Genomic DNA, 21,120 nt, shown 5'->3' on the forward strand with positions numbered 1-21,120 from the left:
TCTTCTCGATTGCCCCAGAGTGCAGGACACGGGTTAATGGGCTCAATTGCAGGAAGCCAGATTTCAGCTGAACATAAAGAAAAACTGCCTGTTAGAGCGGTACGACAACGGAACCAATGACCTAGGGAGGCAGTGGGCTCTCCAACACTGGAGGCATCTAAAAGGCGGATACTGTTCGGGGATGCTTTAATTTGTATTGCTGCATTGAATAGGGTGTTGGACTTGATGGCCTTATAGGACCCTTCCAACTCTATGATTCTATGAAATTTAAAAACTGGCCCCGCTGAGCAGAACATGGAGGGATTGAGAATTTTGAGGGCAGGTATGGGGTTGGAACCGAGGCAAAATCTGGTGGGTCACAAGTGCAGCCTGATGTGATCTGAAGTTGGCTGAATGTTCAAGTCTCAAAGTTGGCTATCAAAACAGACGCTAAAAGTGTAGTAGGGCTAGAATCATAGAAAAGCAGAGTTAGAAGGAGCGTATAAATGAGCCCTTGGCAGGTTCCTCAAGTGGAATTAAGTAGGGTTCCAACAGAGTTGTGCCATGTGACTTCTCTGGGCGCTTAAAATTGGCTCCTTTAAAAGGAGAGTGAGCAGACTTCCCCAGGCTGGCGCCGTCCAGGTGTTTTGGACCACAGCTCAAAGAATCCTAGAATAGCAGAGTTGGGACCTATAAGGCCATCCAGTCCAACCCCTTGCTCAGTGCAGCAATCCAGTTCAGAGCATAGGACTAGGGATATTTGGGTTCAAATCCCCATTCAGGTATGAAGCTCACCGGGTGACTTTGGTCCAGTTGCTCACTCTCTCTCATCCTGACCTGGGGAAGGGTTGTAGCTCAGTGGCCAGAGCATCTGACTTGCATGCAGAAGGTCCCAGGTTCAATCCCCAACAGCATCTCTAGGTAGGGCTGGAAGAGACTCCCTGCCTGAAACTCTGCAGAGCTGCTGCCAGCCAGTGTAGACAACACTGAGCTAGATGGACCAATGGGTCTGACTCAATATAAGGCAGTTTCTTTTTAAAATTCAGAACCATGAGGGCTAGAATCTTACTTTATTTTTAAGGGAAGGGCTATAGCTCAGTGGTGGTACACATTCTTTGCGTCCAGTAGGCCGCAGGTTCAATCCTCGGCATCCCCACCTAGAGACGCCCCCCGCCACTGTTGGTGTGGGGAGCCTTTAGCCCTCCAGATGTTGCCGAACTACCGCTCCCAACAGCCCCACCAAGCATGGCTAATGGCCAGAGGTGAAAGGAGTTGTAGTTCACCAATATCTGGAGGGCCAGAGGTTTCCCACGCCTGGTGTAATCAGTACTGAGCTTGATGGAGAAATGGCCTGACTTAATAGACGGCAGCTTCCGATGTTCTGTTGGCCTACCTCTCAGGGTTGTTGTGATGATAAAATGGAGGAGGCAGACAGACCCATACCCCAATGAAACCAATTACCTAGAGAGGTAGTGGGCTGTTTGACACTGGAGGCATTCAAGAGGCAGCTGGGCAGCCACCTGTCGGGAATGCTTTGATTTGGATTCCTGCATTGAGCAGGGGGTTGGACTGGACCCTTCCAACTCTACTATTCTATGAGAGAGAGGACAGACAGACTGGCAATCTTTTTGTTGGACGGAGCATTTTTAATATTTGCTGGTGTGGTATGGTACAAGAAAGCAGGCAGACACCCACAAAGACTGCTGGGAGTAACATAACCCTGCATAGGCAAATTGTAATTTTAACAGCTGTTACCTCTTTCTTTCTTTCTTTCTTTCTTTCTTTCTTTCTTTCTTTCTTTCTTTCTTTCTTTCTTTCTTTCTTTCTTTCTTTCTTTCTTTCTTTCTTTTCATCTTGTATCTTGAACTGAATCTTTTTGTACCTTGAATTGATGGCCGTAACAATAAATAAATGGAAATAACGTAGAAAACAGGAAATTAAATGAATTTCAACCAATAGCCGAGGCTGACGGGAGTTGAAGCCCAACGACATCTGGAAAGCCAAATGTTCCCCTGCTGTAGATATTTTGGCTTAATCAACTGAGATTTGGGGGGGGGGAACCATTTGGGATCTGCACACAACCCTTTGCTTTCCCCCTCCCTCAGCCGCCGGTGCGGAAAAAAAACCTAGGAAGTTTTCACTTAACTATAGTTTCCTGTTTCCTTCCAAACCAGAGACTTATGGTTAACAGCTTTGGAACAATTCAGGATATGAGGCTATGGTTTGAAGCCTGCTTCATTCATTTCCTGGCTTGTCCCAAGCGGTCAGCTTTAATCCTCAATTCAGATGAAATGGGAAGCGATAGTAACTTGGTGGCTTCCTGGCTTTGTTTAATTCTGGAAAGGGGTTCCCTGTGTGGCTGAAACTCTTGTTTTTCTCATGGCCTGAGCTTCCCTATACATCTAAAAGCACAATTATTCCACTTTAAACAGTCCTGGCTTCCCCCAAAGAATCCTAGGAGCTGTCATTTGTGCAAGGTGCTGAGAGTTGTTAGGAAGCCCCTCTTCCCCTCAAGAACTACAATTCCCAGAGTTCCCTGGGAAGAGGGATTGATTGCTTAACCCCCTCTGGTCGATGGCCAGGGATGATGGGAGTTGTAGTTCAGCAACATCTGGAGGGCCAAAGGTTCCCCCCCACGCCTGATTCAAAGCACTCTTACACCACTTTAAGAGTCCTGGGAAATGTAGTTTGTGAAGGGTGCTGAGAGTTGTTTGGAGACCCCCTATTCCAGGGAGCTGAGAACTGCTGCTCTGTGAGGGGATCTCCTAACAAATTTCAGCACCCTTCACAAACCGAGGATTCTGGGGGCAGGGTGACTTAAAGTGGTGCAAGAGTGCTTTAAACACACCCCATCTGCGTTCACCCACGTAGACAGGCATGAAATGTTACGCATTCCCATCCCACATGTTCCTTACATCAGCAGAATTCGGATTGTGGGTGGGTTTTTTTGCATTTTTTTGTCTCGGTGCCCATCGCAGATGCCAGAGGCGGACGGAAGAAAAAAAGAAATTTCCTTTCTAAAATATATACATATATCTGTTGCATTCACCCTCCGACAGGCGCTCTTTCATTACCTGCGGTTTTTTAAAACAAAATTCTCCACTCCCGTGGGTGGGAGGTATCTTTCAGCCACCCTCATTGTGCCGGATGAAAGGATAATTCCTTTATTGTTTGCTGTGCATGCAGGAGAGGTAGCCAGACATGTTACAAAATTCCTGTCTGCTGTAAGCCCATCCTAAAGCAGCCGTGTGCGAGGGAGAGAGAATGGGGGATTGCTCCCTTTTCCTCAGCCATGCCCCTTTTATTTATTTTAGATATATATACTACTTTTGCAGTTTCAATAAGAAGGTGAAGAAAACATTGCAAGTGCTAAAGTACACTCTGATGATGCGGTCTTTTAAGGTACTTAAAGAGGAAATTATAAAATGGATGTCAGTAATTACACATATTTTAAGGTAGATCTAGACATAACAGGTATGAAAAAGTGGAATGCCTTCAAGTCGATCCTGACTTATGGCGACCCTATGAATAGGGATTTCATGGTAAGCGGTATTCAGAGGGGGTTTCCCATTGCCTCCCTCTGAGGCTAGTCCTCCCCAGCTGGCTAGAGCCTGCTCAGCTTGCCACAGCTGCACAAGCCGGTCCCTTCCTTGTCCGCAACTGCCAGCTGGGGGGCAACTGGGCTCCTGGGGACTATGCAGCTTGCCCACGGCTGCACAGGTGGCAGGGCATGTCACCCCTGAGCCACTCCCTGTGGGGGTGATCTTTAGCTGACCCTTGACACCCAGGAGACATGAGCGGGGATTTGAACTCACAGACTCTGGACTCCCAGCCATTATTTGCTGCCATAACGGTTCCAATGAAACTAGGAGGAAGGAAATAGCATGTACTTTTTTTTTTACATGTAGATAATGTTCTGGTTCCTTTGGCTTGGGTGGATCTTGTAAGTTACCCAGAGCTGGATTTTGGATGTAGATGTGAAGAAATGTTTTATTTCTCTCTCTCTCTTTATATTCTGCGTCACTCCTTTCCATTCTCCCATCCCTGTCTCCTCTCATCTCGTTACTTTAAAATTTATTGAAATATTTAAATAGCAGAGCTGCAGCTGTGCTTTGATTTTTTTCCACACAAAAAAACCCCTGCACTGCTCTGAACATAAAGATGCCTTATGTTGCATTTGAGCAACGAATGGGTTTAGCGCAGCTGTGAAATGCGTATTTGCATCGTACGGATTGCGCAGGTTTGCTGAGCCGGATGTGACAAAGTAACATTTGGGCGGCAGGATGCATGTCCACAGCAGACAATGCCAACACCATCCCATAAACAAGTTCTGAAAGGACTGGGAAGGGTCTTGCAGACAGCGGATATTGTGGAGTTGGGAAAGGTTCGGAAAAGGGGTAGTAGCCGGGATGATCAAGGGGGTAGAGCCTGATGAGGAAAGGTTGCAGCGCTGGTGGTTTTCCAACTTAGAGAAAAGACACGTAAAAGGGAACATGATAGAGGTGTATAAAATCACACACGGCATGGAAAAAGTGGACAGAGGACAGTTTTTGTCCCCTCACAAAACACTAGAACTCGTGGACACCCAGTGGGTCTCGTCTGAAATAGGACTAGAATGTCTTTCTAAGCTGGCATGTGTGTGTATCCAGGGACGTATCATTGTTGAGAGTGAAGGTGTGAGTGTGCAAAAAAAAGGGGTCCCAGGCGATGGTCTGAAGGCACATGAGGCCGGCACCCTGCTGAAGCTAAGCAGGGTCAAGTCTGGTCAGTGCCTGGATGGCAGACCACCCGGGAACCATACCTAAGCCGCCTTGGGTTTTTAGCATGAAATAAAAGCGGGGTATAAATGTAATAAATAAATAAATAAAAAGGTGGGCGAATGTGTGCAGGTGTTGATTGACTGAGGCAGAATTTCACAGGTGCCGAATTTCTGTGGATATTAAGTGAGCTCTGGAGATCCGAAGCCACAGGGCAGCTTGCTTTTAGCGAGAGGCCCTTTTTCAGGGATTTGGGGCTTAAGGAGATTTTGGGCAGGCGTGGAGGACCTTTGGCCAGTTGTTGCTGAGCGACAACTCCCCTCAGCCCCAGCAAGCATGACCTAGTGGCTGGAGATGACGGGGGCTGTCATTCAGCAACATTTGGAGGGCCACAGGTTCCCCACACCTGTTTTAAATACTGTGTTTATTTTCGTGTGCGCGCTTGATCACTCTCTGACTCTCGGAGAGGTTTGGGGGCTTGGGATCTGCCCCGGGGACAGAGGGCGGCACCCACGGACTCGCTCAAAGATCCAAGCAAGCCCACGGGCCTATAAAAGAATGGCGACCCGTGTGCAGGTTGTAGTTCAGGAACGTCAGGTGGGCACACGCCCTGCCCTCTCATATTTCCTGCTCAGATCTCGAAGGGAGAAACAGTTAGCTGCTTAGTAGCTGCGTTTCCCTGGAGGTTGGGAGGGGCCAGAACAGGGATAATTAGCTGAAAGAGAGGCGAGGCTGATGGTGCTTCGATGCACTGTGCAGAGCGCAAAGAGGCTCATGCTCTGTCCCAACAAGTTCAGAGTGTGCAGGTTGTGAGATGAATGATTGCCTGTTTGTTGTTATGTGCCTTCAATTTAATTATGACTTATGGTGCCCTATGAATCAGTGACCTCCAAGAGCATCTGTCATGAACTGCCCTGTTCAGATCTTGTAAGTTCAGGTCAGTGGTTTCCTTTATGGAATGAATCCATCTCTTGTTTGGTCTTCCTCTTTTCCTACTCCCTTCTGTTTTTCCCAGCATCATTGTCTTTTCCAATGAATCATGTCTTCTCATGATGTGTCCAAAGTATAACTTCAATCATTTTAGCTTCTAGTGATAGTTCTGGTTTAATTTGTTCTAACACTCAGTTATTTGTCTTTTTCACAGTCCATGGTATGCTCAAAGCTCTCCTCCAACACCACATTTCAAATGAGTTGATTTTTCTCTTATCCGCTTTTTTCATTGTCCAACTTTCACATCCATACATAGAGATCGGGAATACTATGGTATGAATGATCCTGACTTTAGTGTTCAGTGATACAGTGTTCAGTGATTGTCCGTTAGGGATGGGGAACTCTGTCCATTTCGGGTCTCTCATTTTTCCAATTGTAAAATCAGTTCTTCACATTTTTGCAGGCAATTTCTTGACATATAATGCATTTTTGCATGTCATTTTCATTTCATATTTTCATTATCATGCATGCCTTTTTGGTAGACATTGGTTGGTTGGCAAACTGCACTGCAAAATTTGAGTAAGTGTGAATTTCAAAGGATGGCTGTGTTTTGGTTCACATATTGTTTCAGAAAGTGTGCCTTTCATCCATTTGTCTTGAAATGAGAGGTGAATCAAATTTCTCGGCCATCCTTATAGTCTGTTGGGTGCTCGAGTTCTGAAACATCCCCTCCTTCTCTCTTGCACCTAAAGGTCCCCCTGAGTTTATCAAGAGTCCCGTGGACCAGATTGGAGTCTCTGGGGGGGTAGCATCGTTCGTATGCCAAGCAACAGGAGACCCGAAGCCCCGCGTCACCTGGAACAAGAAAGGGAAGAAGGTGAATTCGCAGAGGTTTGAGGTAAGCAGCTCCTGTCCATATGCTGAAAAGAACCGAGAGGGCAAGCCTGTAAGATTTCTGACCCGTAGTCAGTTGGGGGGGCTCTGGGGTGAAGAAAGGGATGGAAAAGGAACAGGGAGTCAGGTTCAAATCTCCATCAATTTCAGTTATAAATAAGGAACTATTTCAGCTAGAAATAAGGAACTTTTCCTAAAAATAATGTTCCAATGGTACTTGACCCCATGGAAATTATCATCAATTAACTCAAGTTCATCACCAAATTGTTGGAGGGGCTGTAATATGATGGGTACATATTTACATCTGTGGTGGGAATGCCCCAGAGTACAAATATTTTGGACCAGGAAATATATGAAATAACGAATCAAGAAATTAATGCTACTCCACAATTGGCTATCTTAAATTTGTTCATAGATGATGATTCAGATCTGCAGAATAAAGCATTGGTTACACATTTACTACACGCCTCACTTTTTACAGTGGCTTTTGGAAGGACCTATCCAGAGCTAACATAGAATACTGGTATAAGTCGGTCTTGGAATGAAGCATTGTTAGATAAATTAACACAAAAACTCAGAGTCTCTAATGGTCAAAGTAGAAGAGATACATTTATTTTGAGTTTGTATAGAATCATAGAATAGTAGAGTTGGAAGGGGCCTATAAGGCCATCAAGTCCAACCCCCTGCTCAGTGCAGGAATCCAAATCAAAAGCATTCCCGACAGATGATTTTGTAGAATGTACGAACCAAGGAAGAACATGATCAAGTTCCTTTGCCAGCATATAAGTGGGTCTTTTACCCTCTCTTTTCTGGTTTATCCCATATCCAAAAAGAAAAGGGAAAGAATAAGCGCAAATAAGATAATGCAGTATATTGAAAATTGTAAATGAAAATATCCTGGCTTTAAAAGCTGAATTCCATAAATGCACTAAAACACCAACCAATATGAGTTCATTTTAAATTATTTTTGGGTGTTTAAGTTTGTTAATGTTGTATGATTTATACATGATGTTTTGATTATGTTTAATGATGGTGTAAACTTAATAAAGAAAGATTGAAAAAAATCCTGGTTCAACCAGGAAACAATCTGAATGATCTTCTGCCAGCCTCTGTCTCTCAGCCTACCTCTCAGGGTTGTTGAGAAGCTAAAGTGTGTGTGTGCGGGGCAACAACAGCAAATGTTCTTTGGAGGATAAAATAACACACACAGTCTTCAATCCATTGAACTCATAAGTGTTGCTTCTGATGGAATGGCTTTAAAAGCATAATAATAATCAAGTATCCTTTCAACATCCCCAGTGTTTCATTCTGCCTCCCGTGCTGTGATGGAAAGGCTTTATCCCTCTCTACCTCTTTCGCCCACACGGGGAAAAGGATTTTCACACCTTTCCCACATAGTAGTCATGAGGTGTAGAATTGGAACTCCAGATCACAAATCTGTTGCTCAGGGCCGGCGCCCGGCATGACTGGGCCCTTGGGCACCAACCTGCCCAGGGCCTGCAGTGCTGTAAGGCTGAACACCCCTTGCCTGGTACAGATGGCATGGGGCTTAAATAAGCCCACCTGTCAAATTGGTGTGCATATGCCTGCCATCACCCACAATGGTGGTGGGGTTGTCAACTCCTTAGGGATGCCTCCACCACCATCTTGGGTGATGGCAGACATGTGCTCATGCTGACCGATAGGTGGGTGGGATGGTTGGGCTTATTTAAGCACTGTGCCGCCTGTATGGGGTGGGGGTGCCGGGGTGCTCACGCTTTGCAGTCCGTGGCAGTGTCGGATCGCTGAGTCACGCCATCCAACACTGCCACAAATCCCTGAGTGGGAGCTTCACCTTCCCACCCCAAAGGAGAGGCCCCTGTGGGCCGCGGGGACCCTCGGCAAGGGCCCAACCTGGCCGCCCACTGCTGTTGCTGAAATTATCTGCCCAGTGGTCTTGGAGGAGGGGCAAAGATATGTTGAGGGGTGGCGATTTTACCCATCGTTTGATTAAGTTATGTAGTTAGTGGATGTCTCTCCTGCCATTTTTAAGTCAGGGGTGGGTAACCGCTGCGTGCCCCATTGCATGGGATCAAAAGCCCTCTGTAGTCAGTTTGTTGAGACCCCTTGAAAGAGCCGTCAGTCCCTGGGTGGGGAGTGAGAGGGGGAGTGAGAGAGTGAGAGAAGGACAGGAGGGAAAAGGGATGCAAAAGAGAGGAAAGAAAAGGAACGTCAGAGAAGAAGGGGCAACTTCACCCCACTCCTAGCTCTCATACCCAGGAGTGTATCTCATACGGTTTACCCAGGAGGGATTGTGAAACTTGGCAGGACTAAAAAAATAGATGCTTGTGGCAGCTTTATAAACATGTTTTGGAGGGGAAAAATCAGTCTGCAGAGGCAGGCTTCCTGCATGTAGATCTTGCATCCTAGAAAAAAAACAACAGGCTTCCTCACTCTGGAGAGGGCCACCATGGTAGGCCAGTGCCCTCTGTCACCACTCTTTAGCAAGCAGGGCAAAGAGCAAGTCTGCACCCCTACGCCACCAGACTATTCTGAGGACGAAGCAGGGAGCAATGTCTATGCTGCCCACATAGTTTTTTTCTCTCCTCCCCCCCCCGGCTTGCATGCCTCCCTCTTCTGTTGCTCAAGTGGCACTTTGAGGTGGGGGGTGGGAATCCAGCGCCTGGTATTTTCAAGCTGCTTGTCAGGCGCTTGGGAACTGCGGCGCAAGAGTCGTTGCCGGCATGGATTGGACCCTTGGGGAAGTGGATCGAGCAGCTGATTCAACAGGCTTGAACCCACTCCTCTCATCAGCTGATGGGCGGTGACTTCAGCCTTGGTGACTCACGGGCCGAATTGGGAGCTGTGCCGGGCCCGATAAGGGCTGGAGGCCTCTTCTCTCCCCCCCCCCAAGCTAGATGATATTGCAGTTGTTGCCAAATCTTCTAATTAAGTGGTTTCCAAATTCCCCGCCCCCAGTGGATCACTTTGAAATTGCTGAAGGTCTTAGGGACCACTCCACGGTTTTCCTGCTGGCTGTATCCATTGTAATGTGCTGTGCGGCATGCTGTACGATTTTTAATTTTGCTTTGATTGCTTCTTTCATTTCTTCCATATTTTCTTTTTTTTTGTATCGCAGTTTGGATTTGATCAAATTGAAATTGCAATACAATTAAAGAAATAAAACAAGCAATCAGAGTGCAATTAAAAATGAATATGGGTATATAATGATGTGCCATTTCCTGTCTTCAGCCACAAATCCACAGACGTGCTGTGGACCATCTGAATGAAGCTCACGGATCACAGTTTGGAAATCCCTGTTCTAAATCTTAAAATTGTGGGACCAGAATAAAATCAAGATAAGCTTTGCAAGAGCTCAGATGCTAACAACAGAAACAGGTCTCCTTGCAAATGAGTGGCTCCTATATCAGTAATTGTCCGACCTGGCTGTTGTGCAGTTGCAGAGGTGATGGGTGGGGTGGCTCTGCAGGTAGCAAGGTCAGGGAGGCAATTTGATCCAGGACAAGGAGTCGCATGACCCGCTCTGTCCTATTGATACAAAAAGGGTTCCTTTTCTCCTTTGCTTCCCTCCTTTGGTAGTTCACTAGACCAAATCCCTGCCAGAACATCCCTTAAGTCGCCAGTTCAAGGCCACACCTTGTTTCTGATTCCTATCACTGAACAAAGAAAAACAGCATAGGTGTTGCTAGAGATAAGTTGCGATTCTGGGATGACTCAAAATTGCAAAAAAAAGTTAAACCAAAACTATGCCTTTTTTGCATGAATATTGCTGTTTTCATTTTACCCTTTTTATAATCCCTCCGTTTCAAAAATACTTGTTATTTTAACAGAAGTATGGGAAGTAATTATCTTGAACGACACCTACTCCACTAAAAGCGATACCCAACCCTAAAACGCTTTATCCTTCCAACCATTCTGTGTTGTCCCCCATCTCAGACAATCGAGTTTGACGAAGGTGCCGGTGCTGTCTTGAGGATCCAGCCCCTCCGGACCCCCAGGGACGAAAACATTTATGAATGCGTTGCCCAGAATTCTGTTGCAGAGATCACCGTCAATGCCAAGCTCACTGTCCTGAGAGGTAAAAAAAATCCTGCCACTGGGCAGATCTTTCATGCCTTGTTCCCTTTCTGAGATTCCAAGACCATACTCCCAAGTAAGGCACTCCTCTGCACTACACATTTAAAACTCTTATGATACCACTTTAAATAGTCACAGCTTCCCCCACAAAGAATCCTGGGAACTTAGTTCGAGAAGGGTGCTGAGAGTTGTTAGGAGACCCCCCAATTCCCTTCACAGAGCTACAATTCCCAGAGTTCCCTGGGAAGAAGGACTGCTTGTTAAACCACTCTGGGAATGGTTGCTCTGTGAGGGGAAATAGTCTCCTAGCAACTCTTCCATAAGAGACAGTGATGTCCACTAACTTGGACGACTGTTTTGCATGAATGTTGGAGATGTTCAGGGGTGCTTGCAAAATATATGCATATATTTTGGAATTGTCCCAAACTACAGACATATTGGGATAAAAACTCATTTGTGAAATAACATGTTACTTCTTGCCATGTAATCCATATGTAATTCTGTGAAATTATATTAAAGATTCAGTATTAGATACAGTTTTAGAAATGGTTATGGCTATATTAACATCTGCAAGAAAGCAGAAATTGCCCCCCCCCCAAAAAAAATGGAAACAACCTAACCCTCCTGTAGTTCTGAATTGGTTTAAGAGAATTTGGGATATAGTTAATCTAGGAAAACTTACTTATTATTTAAGGGGATGTACAGACAAACAAATTTGTGCAAAACTGGTCAGTATTCATGTTGACATGGAACCAATCCTATCAGGATAATAAGTATCCAATTAAGTATTTCCATCTGTTTGATAAATATCCATCAGCTGTATACGTTCATTTCTTTGTAATTGAGATGATTTTAATGACATTTCTCTCTTCTTTTGTTCACGTATTTAGATGAATTTATATATGTATTTCTTTATAATAAAACGCAAAAAAAAATAAAAAGAGGATTACACAAACGCATGGATGATAAGGCTATCGTTGGCTACTAGCCATTGTGGCTATGCTCTGCCTACACAGTCAGAGTTGGAATGTTTCCGAAGGAAACTCTGCAGGAGGGGAGAGTTGCTCTTGCACTCAGATCTTGCTTGTGATCTTCTCATAATGGCCATTTAATTGGCTGCCATGAAGACAGGATGCTGGAGTAGATGAGGCCCTTTTGGCCTGATCCATTAGCCAGGCTCCTCTTACGTTCTTATAATTTGCTGTCCCAATGATACATGAAGAAAAATATTATGGAAAAGAGGGTGATTTACTATTATTTATTGGTTATAATGTATCTTTAAACTGCCTTCCTTCTGTTTTTGTTTTGCTTTCCTCGCAATTGCAGCCCAAAACGATTTCCAACAAAGTTGGAAAGATTCCAGGGTGGTATAGCAAAGAATAAAAGCAACAGAATTAAAAAAAACAGAATAGCATTGAGCATTAAAGCAACATTATCATAACTGTAGAACATTGTGGGCGGTGAAAATCAAGCCACAACATACTAGAAACCAATTAACATTTTACAATACCTGGGCGAATAGATGTATTCATTTGTTGCATTCGTGCCAGCCGCCCTCCCAGAGGATGAACGCTTCACCGATGGGATGCCACCACGGAGCTGCCTCCGTCCCCTGTTGCCACATAACAAACTTCTCCTGGCGACAAGGCGCGTGCCAGAACCACCTCTGTCGATTTCAAGCCACAGGGCAGGCCGGAATAGGAAGAGTCCCTTCTTTGGAGATTTGGGGCTAAGGAGATGGAGGGCAGGCATGGGGAACCTTTAGCCCTCCAGATGTTGCTGAATGACAACTCCCAATAGCCCCAGCAAGCGTGACCCAATGGCCGAGGATGATGGGAGCTGTCGTTCGGCAACATCTGGAGGGCTGCAGGTTTTCCACACCTGGTTTAGGGCTTTAAAGGTAAAGCACCTTGAACATTGTTCGGAAGTGGATGAGCATCCAGTGTTGATCTTTCAGAACTGGTGTGACATGGCTAAGTCTGTCTGTGCTGGTTATTCAGCTTTGCTCCCTGCTCCGATGGGCTGGCGTGGCAACATAGGAGGCGCTTGATTCCTCCAAGTCGGGCTCACAGAATAGCATCTGTGAGGGTCCCGTTTGGGCTCTGCAGGCCTTTGAACCATCAGCCTTGGCTTTGATGGGCTCAGAACCACCAGCATTGAAGAGCCCAGTCCAATTCCGCTGGTATAGTAACCCTGCGTTTGGCTAGTTCCTCTGAGCTTGAGGCCAGGGCTGTGTCACTGACTGCTCCCTCTTGAGTGCAGATTGTGCCATTTGGGCTTCAGAAGGATCCATACCCGGATGACGAGTTTGCCACAATGACTATGCTTTCCCTCCACTGTCAGAGGCAGTAAATGCCTCTGAATACCAGCTGCTGGGAATCACAAGTGGAGATAGGAAGGTTGTGCTCAAGTCCTGCTTGTGGGCTTGCCAAATGGGGCACCTGGTTGGCCACTGTGAAAACAGGATGCTGGACTAAATGGGCCCCCTTTGGCCTGATCCAGCTATAGGGCTCATCTTATGTTCTTGTGTTCCTATGTTCTGCTGCAGTGGAGCAGAGCATGAGGCAAGACAGGTTAGGTGTTTCAGCTCCTAGTGGATAGCTCCTAGTGAGCAGGTGGCTCCAGGGCGTTTCAGCACCATGGATAGCTCCTAGTGAGCACGTTGCTCCAATATTGGACCAGAGAGGCCTTTGGCCTGATCCAGCAGGCTCTTATGTTCCACCTCCACGGTCAGAGGCAGGAAGCCTCTGAATGCCAGTTGCTGGCAATTGCAGGAGGGGAGAGTTGCTCTTGCGCTCAGGCCCTGCTTGTGGGCTTCCCTACTGCAGCATCCAGTTGGCCACTGTGAGAACAGGATGCTGGACTAGATGGGCCCCCTTTGGCCTGATCAGGCACTGCAGGGCTCTTCTTAGGTTATTTAGGGTGTATTTGTTTTGGTACAAGTGAAATAAGACAGGCCCATTTGGTTCCATTTCCAGCTGTCCTGAAACAAACAGGTCTTAGTTTTGTAACCCCTATTTGTTCTTCATTTGTACCATTTGTGGGCGGGGGGAGTCACTGTCCTTCCCACATAGGTGCTGATTTTGATAGCTGTTTTATTTCTGCAGAATCCCTCCCCCCCCGGTTTTGTGTCATTCTGAGCCATTCAAGGGGAGGGGGAATGGGGACCAATTCTGTCCCCCTCCAAAAAAAGTCTTCATGCCATGTGGAGCATCCCAATCCAATAAATTGTAATAATATCTCAGAGGCAGAGCTCTTTCTTTGCATGCAGAAATTCCCACATTCAGTCCCTCATGGCATCTCCAGGTAGAGCTGCAGATGTTCTTTGACTGAAGCCCTGGAGAGCCGCTGCCAGTCAGTGTCGGCGATACTGAGCCAGATGGAGCAAATGGTCCAACTCTGTATAAGACAGATTTCTGTGCTTCTAAATATATTGGGTGAAGGGCTGTGTATCTCAGTGGTTAGAGCGTCTGCTTTGCATGCACAAGGTCCCAGGTTCAGTCGCCAAGGGCATCTCCAGTTAGGGCTTGCAGAGAATCCTTGTCTGAAGCGATAGGGAGCCGCTGCCTGCCAGTGTAGCCAGTATTGAGCTAGATGGTCTGGCTCATTTTAAAGCCACTTCCTGCCTTCCTATTGAAAGCAGTTTCCTATGTTGCTACGAGTGGGCGATGTTTACTGTAGCCAACAGCAAAAAACAAACAAACCCACAGACACACACACACACAAAAAACCAGACAGAAAAAAATACACACAAATAATGGAAACAAACGTTAAGTATTGACATGGTTTTAACGAATAAATCACGAAACAAGTGTAAGCTTAAACAAATAGATGGGAGGGTAGGATATTGGAAACCAGGCAGGGAAATATGTTGTGCAATGGTGGGAAGGCTCTTGATTGTGTGTTGCTCCCTCCCCCGGGCTGTTCAAGGTCTGGGGCCATTCAAGGTCCACAGCTGTTGCATGTCTGCAGGGGCCCCCAAGGCGTGTGTTGTGAGCCTTGTCATGTCTTCCACAGGGTGTTGGCAAACATGCAAGTGCCAGCCAAGGAGGGACATCCCCCCCGATGAGGGGAAGTCACCCCAGCCAGCTGCCGCACTCATTACACAGCCTCCCCCTGCCCCCACGCAGCCGCCATTTCCCCCACACCCACGCTAGGCTCTCAAGGCCTCATTAGGCTGCGTGCTAATTGCCATGGCTCTCTGGTTAGCAAGTCAGGTTGCCCCTTCCACAAGCCAGAAAATGCTGCTGGCTCTAAACAGGATCCTTACCCCCTCGCTCCTCATCTCCTGGCCAGTTGCCCAGAACCAGAGAGAGACGGAGCCAGAATAAAATCCCAGCGTGCAACCTGTGTGTGCTGCGAGTGATGAGTTGTCGGACATGGGCGGCGGCAGCCCCAAACTTGGGGTGACCGATTGGGAATGGAGGGAGGGGGGTGGAATGAGAAGCTTGAATGTAGGGCCCTTATTGACAATCTGGCATTAGGAAGGGAAGGGTCTGCCCATTTCGGTACCCTCTGTCTCTCATTTTCCCCCAGACTTAAATCTGGTACTCTACAATTCTGCAGCGAATTTGCAAAAATAAAAATTAGAAGCATCCTTATGAAAATTCTCCAGGACTTTGAGTTTCTCCTAATAAACCCATTGTTTGTATGCAGTTTGGCTAATTTCCCCTTTTTTGCAAGCATTTTTTCCTAATGTAGTGGCTGTGGTATGTTATTTTCACAAATACATTCATTTTAGTGCACACTGTCCCCTTACAGATGCATTTTTGTAAACCTCGCTTGGTTGGAGAACTGCATTGCAAAGTTGGATAAATGCAAATTTCGAGGGACGGCTGTGTTTTGGTTCTCGTACTGTTCGGAAAGTGCGGATCTGATCAATTCGGCTTTAAATGCAAACTAAACAGAATTCTTCCCCCCATCCCCGTGGAGCATTCGCCCTGATTTGTTTGCAGGGAGATTAGATACCACTGGATATTTCGCGATTGTTCATTCGGATTTGCTTGTGAGGAGGTTAGATGATGTTGCATCTGACTGTGATCCTGCATTTTCCCCGTCACTTTCCTTACTGCAAAAGAAAAAAAAAGTCTGATTTTTTTGGAGGAAGCAGATTTGTTGCTCGAGAGCTTTCCAAAACAGCTTTCGGTGCCCAACCTGAATTTGTCACTGCGTGATTGAATCCCAACTGAACATAGTGACAGATTTTCCTGGGCGGCCTTCTTGCCTTCAGCAGCATGCACGAGTCTTTCTCTCCTCTTTCTCTCTGTCTCTCACCCTCTTCCCTTTTCTCAAGCAAAGGTATCCTTTTGACCTATCCCTGGCGTTCGGGCTGTAAAGATCGTCTTCTCTTTCCTCTGGTGTCGGACTCATTTGTAACTGCTGGAAGAGTTAAAAGGACAGCGAATAAATCTATTAACCTCTGCTTTTTACACTGGTGCTGTCTTCCTTCTTTCTACCTCTTTCCCCTTTGCCCTCTCCCCCGTTTCTTGCACCCGGCTTTCCTTCCCTCCCTCCTCTCCTCCCCTCCCTTTCCAAATATTAACCATCTCTGTTATCAGCTGTAGCTCAAAAACCAAAAGTTTTCCAACTAAGGCCCTATCTGCACTATACATCTAAAGCAGTATCATATAATCATAGAATAGTAGAGTTGGAAGGGGCCTGTAAGGCCATCCAGTCCAACCCCCTGCTCAATGCAGGAATCCAAACCAAAGCATTCCCGACAGATGGCTGTCCAGCTGCCTCTTGAAGGCCTCCAGTGTCGGAGCACACTACCTCTCTAGGTCATTGGTTCCATTGTCGTATGGCTCTAACAGGTAGGAAGTTTTTCCTGATGTGCAGTCGAAATCTGGCTTCCTGCAACTTGAGCCATTATTCCATGTCCTGCACTCTGGGACGATCAAGAAGAGATCCCGACCCTCCTCTATGTGACAACCTTTCATGTACTTCCAACAGTCCTGGCTTCCCGCAAAATAATCCTGATAGCTTGTGCTGAGAGAAGTGAGGAAACACCCCCGTTCCCCTCCCAGGTGACAATTCCCAGAGTGGTTGAACAACCAAATGCCTCTTCCCAGGGAAGCCTGGGAATTGTCGCTCTGCGAAGGGATAAGGATCTCCTAACAACTTTCTGCGCCCTTCACAAACTACACTTCCCAGGATCCTTTGGAGGTAATGTTGCGTACCCTGCCGTTGCCAAACTCACGTTTGAACCAAATATGCATGGTTTGGCAAAAAACAACAACCACCATGCTTTCAGAGCAGGCCCCAGATCTACATTCATTCTGGAACATTGTAACCGTCTCCAGAGGCGTTGCCTCCTTGTGATGATGTCATCACTCCTTGACGGCACACACAGGGCTTAGTCTCCATTAGAGATGGAGGAGGAATTAGATTCTGTTTGCATTTCAGATTAATGTTTTCCAAAACGATATGAGAACCAAAACGGCCATCCTTCAATGTCTGCATTTATCTGAATTTTGCAATGTCGTTCTGCAATCAAACAATGTTCAAAAGAAGAAGAAGCACAGATTAGGGGCCACTGTGCGCAAAAATGAATGTATTAGTGAAAGCAGCCTACAAAACGCATTATATTAGGGGAGATTGGTTGCAAAAAAATGTACATTAGTCAAAACTGGCTACAAAAATGTATTTATTAGGAGCAGTTTGCACTAAAATGCTGACAAATTGTCGAGGGTATTTTTCCAATGAAAACCCGCATGCAGAAATGTGGAGAACTGAATTTCACATTGGAAAAATGAAAAACGGGGAACTGGAATGGAACAGAGTCATCCATTCCTAGCCTTTATAATGTGCTTCAGCCCTTCCCAGCGACCTCTTCCACTTCTGTGCACCCCACTTCAAGACTCTTCTTGCTAGAAATGGATGATAGCTAACTTAAGGGGCAGAGATCTCCCGGGTACGTCACAGTGTTGTTGCATTTGAGTTGTCCAAAAAGGTGCATTTGGAAAACAGTGTTTTGATAGTTGATGTGCGGCTTCCTGTCCTTGGAAAACTCACCAAAACCTTAGCCCCAGAGGTGGGAAACCTGTGACCCTCCAGGTATTGTTGGACTGCCAGACCTCTTTAATATCTAACCATTTGGCCATGCTGGGTGGAGCTCGGAGTCGGGAATCCAACAACAACTGACAACATCAGAAGGGCCTGGCTGCTGGAACAGGCCAACCAGATGCTCTAGTGGGGAGTGCACATGCAGGACCTGAGTGCAAGAGCAACTCTCTCCTCCTGTGGCTTCCGGCAAATGGTATTATTCAGAAGAATCCTGCCTCCAACCATGGAGGCAGAGCATAGCCATTGTGGCTAGTAGCCATTGATAGTCTTACCCTCCATGAATATGTCTGATCCTCTTTTAAAACCATCCAGGCTGGTGGCCATCCCTGCCTCTTTGTGGGATTGTATTCCATTGTTTTAACTCTGTACCTCTTGAAGAATTCCTTCCTTTTGTCTGTCTTGAATCTTCCAACATTCAGCTTCTTTGGATGACCACAATTTCTAGTGTTCTGAGGAACGTTTCTGTCTGCACGCCATGCATAATTTTATATACCTCTGTCACATCACCTCTTACTTGCCTTTTCTCAGAGCGAGAAAGCCCCCAAATGTGGCAACCTTTTGTTCTACGGAAGTCGCTCCATCCCCCTTGATCTTCTCAGTTGCCTTTTTTTTTTAACCTTTTCCAACTCTACAATAGCCTTTTTGTTCTTAGGCCTCCTCCTCCTCAGACACGTCCAGCTGCAAGTTCTCCACAGGGTGCATGACAACAGCAGGTGTATACAACATTGCAAATATTAAGTATTAGATATTTGATATTTTAATATTATACAGGCACTATCTCTGTCGTCTTCTTGGCACCTATGGAAGACCTTCCTCTTTCAACAAGCCTTTAAGTAGAGACCTTATCCCAGTCTGTGTCTGTGTTGGAATTGCTTTTTAATGTATTTTTAAACCCTTATTAAAAAAACAATATGTTTTTAATCTTTTTCTTTTCTTTTTTAAGATGTCTTCAGAGCTTTTTTAAATATGTTTTGTTTTAATGTATTTTAAAGTCTGTTTTTATGATGTTTTCAAGTGTTTATAGTGCTTATAGTGCTTTTGTTTGCCGCCCTGGGCTCCTGCTGGAGGAAGGGCGGGATATAAATCAAATGAATGAATGAATGAATGTGGGGTGAGGGTTGAGGATAGCACAGTGGGGAGGAGAGCCTGGCTGGGAGTCCAGAGTCTGTGAATTCAAATCCCCTCTACTAGCCATGATGCCTATGCCTCCTGTAGACCTTCCTCTTTCAACAAGCCTTTTAAGCAGAGACCTTACTCCAGTCTGCATCTGTGCTGGAATTGCTTTTTAAAGTTATTTTTAAAGTTGCTTTTTAAAAAGACGTCTTGTTTTAATATGTTTTTAAGTCTTTGTTTTTAGGATGTTTTAAGGTGTTGTTACTGCATTTGTTTGCCACCCTAGGAGGAAGGGCAGGATATAAATTTAATAAAGAAATAAGATGTTCTCTCTCCAAAGTACAGCTGGTATAGCACAGTGGGGATGAGAGCCTGTTTGGGAGTCCAGAGTCTGTGAGTTCAAATCCCCGCTCGTGTTTCCTGGGTGTCAAGGGCCAGCTAAAGATCACCCTCACAGGGAGTGGCTCGGGTGACGTGCCCTGCCACCTGTGCAGCCGTGGGCAAGCTGCATAGTCCCAAGGAGCCCAGTTGCCCCCCAGCTGGCAGTTGCGGACCAGGAAGGGGCTGGCTTGTGCAGCTGTGGCAAGCTGAGCAGGCTCTAGCCAGCTGGGGAGGACTAGCCTCAGAGGGAGGCAATGGGAAACCCCCTCCGAATACCGCTTACCATGAAATCCCTATTCATAGGGAAGCCATAAGTCAGGATCGACTTGAAGGCATTCCACTTTTTCATACCTGTTATGTCTAGATCTACCTTAAAATATGTGTAATTACTGACATCCATTTTATAATTTCCTCTTTAAGTACCTTAAAAGACCGCATCATCAGAGTGTACTTTAGCACTTGCAATGTTTTCTTCACCTTCTTATTGAAACTGCAAAAGTAGTATATATATCTAAAATAAATAAAAGGGGCATGGCTGAGGAAAAGGGAGCAATCCCCCATTCTCTCTCCCTTGCACACGGCTGCTTTAGGATGGGCTTACAGCAGACAGGAATTTTGTAACATGTCTGGCTACCTCTCCTGCATGCACAGCAAACAATAAAGGAATTATCCTTTCATCCGGCACAATGAGGGTGGCTGAAAGATCCCTCCCACCAGCCAGCTAGGGAGGACTAGCCGCAGAGGGAGGCAATGGGAACCCCCCTCTGAATACTGCATACCACGAAATCCCTATTCATAGGATCACCGTAAGTTGGGATCGACTTGAAGGCAGTCCATTTCCATTTCCATTTTGAGGAGGGGGGTGAGAGACCCACGTGAGAAGGGGCAATTGGGGCAGAGTTAACATCAGCTACCGGTTGCCTCCCTCCAGACAATGTCTTTCTCTGAAGTGGCATAGCGGGTGTTGCAATTGCATCCCTCCTTCTTGAGGTACTCCAGCTGAATAAGGGCAACTGGAAAACCTTAGGGCAGGGGCTGGCCATCCCCCCGCCCTGCAGACCAGAGGTAGCCCATCAGGTTGCAAGAGGTGGCCCATCAACCCCTGCGGCTATATGTCCTTGGGGAGGAAGGAAAGCCATTGTGTTTGCTCCTGAGAGAGGTTTATAAGTCTGAATGATCAGGATCGAGGAATATGCCACCTCCTGCCAGGGCGTTGCATGCAGAAGATCCCAAGTTCAATCCTCAGTGGCAGGGCTGGGCGGGACTCCCTGTCTGGAACCCAGGAGGAGTGCTGCTGGTCAGTGTGGACAACATTGAGCTAAGTGGACCAAGGGTCTGACTCACTGATCCAGCTCCTGACTTGGTGCCTCTCCAGCCTCCAGCCCTGTGTTTGGATCGCTGCTGGATTCGAGGGTCATGCCGCCTGTGAGCTTCCCAGAGGCCCCTGGATGGCCACTGTGGGAAACTGCGTACTGGGTTGGAAGTGGATCTCTGCTCTGATCCGCCTGGGGTCCTCTTACATTTTTTACTCGCAGGAAGGCAGAACCTCCATGCTTATTCCTTCCAGCAGGAGCCCAGGGTGGCAAACAATGCACTAAAAACACTTTAAAACATCATAAAAAAGATCTTAAAATTAAAACAAAACAGCGTTAAAAACATTTTTTTTTAAAAAAAATCAACTTTAAAAAAGGGTTAAAAACATTATTAAAAACATTAAGCAATTCTAACACAGACTGGGATAAGTCTCAACCTAAAAGGCTTGTTGAAAGAGGAAAGTCTTCAAAAGGTGCCAAAAAGATAGCAGAGATGGTGCCTGCCTAATATTCAAAGGAAGGGAATTCCACAGGGTCGGTTCCGCCACACTAAAGGTCCGTTTCCTATGTTGTGCAGAACGAACCTCCTGATAAGATGGTATCTGCAGGGG

The 21,120-nt window shown here is 46.2% G+C and overlaps 1 protein-coding gene across 1 annotated transcript in view; it reads left to right on the plus strand.

The window, feature by feature from the left end:
• Positions 1 to 21,120, plus strand: part of PTPRS (protein tyrosine phosphatase receptor type S) — a 207,884-nt gene that overhangs the window by 68,683 nt on the left and 118,081 nt on the right. The window contains exons 3-4 of the mRNA XM_061601984.1: positions 6,419 to 6,564; positions 10,497 to 10,638. Coding sequence (XP_061457968.1) covers positions 6,419 to 6,564; positions 10,497 to 10,638 — 288 coding nt within the window. The remainder of the gene's footprint in view (positions 1 to 6,418; positions 6,565 to 10,496; positions 10,639 to 21,120) is intronic.

Source organism: Rhineura floridana, chromosome 18 (assembly GCF_030035675.1).
Source record: "Rhineura floridana isolate rRhiFlo1 chromosome 18, rRhiFlo1.hap2, whole genome shotgun sequence".
In the NCBI taxonomy this organism is placed as follows: Eukaryota; Metazoa; Chordata; class Lepidosauria; order Squamata; family Rhineuridae; genus Rhineura; species Rhineura floridana.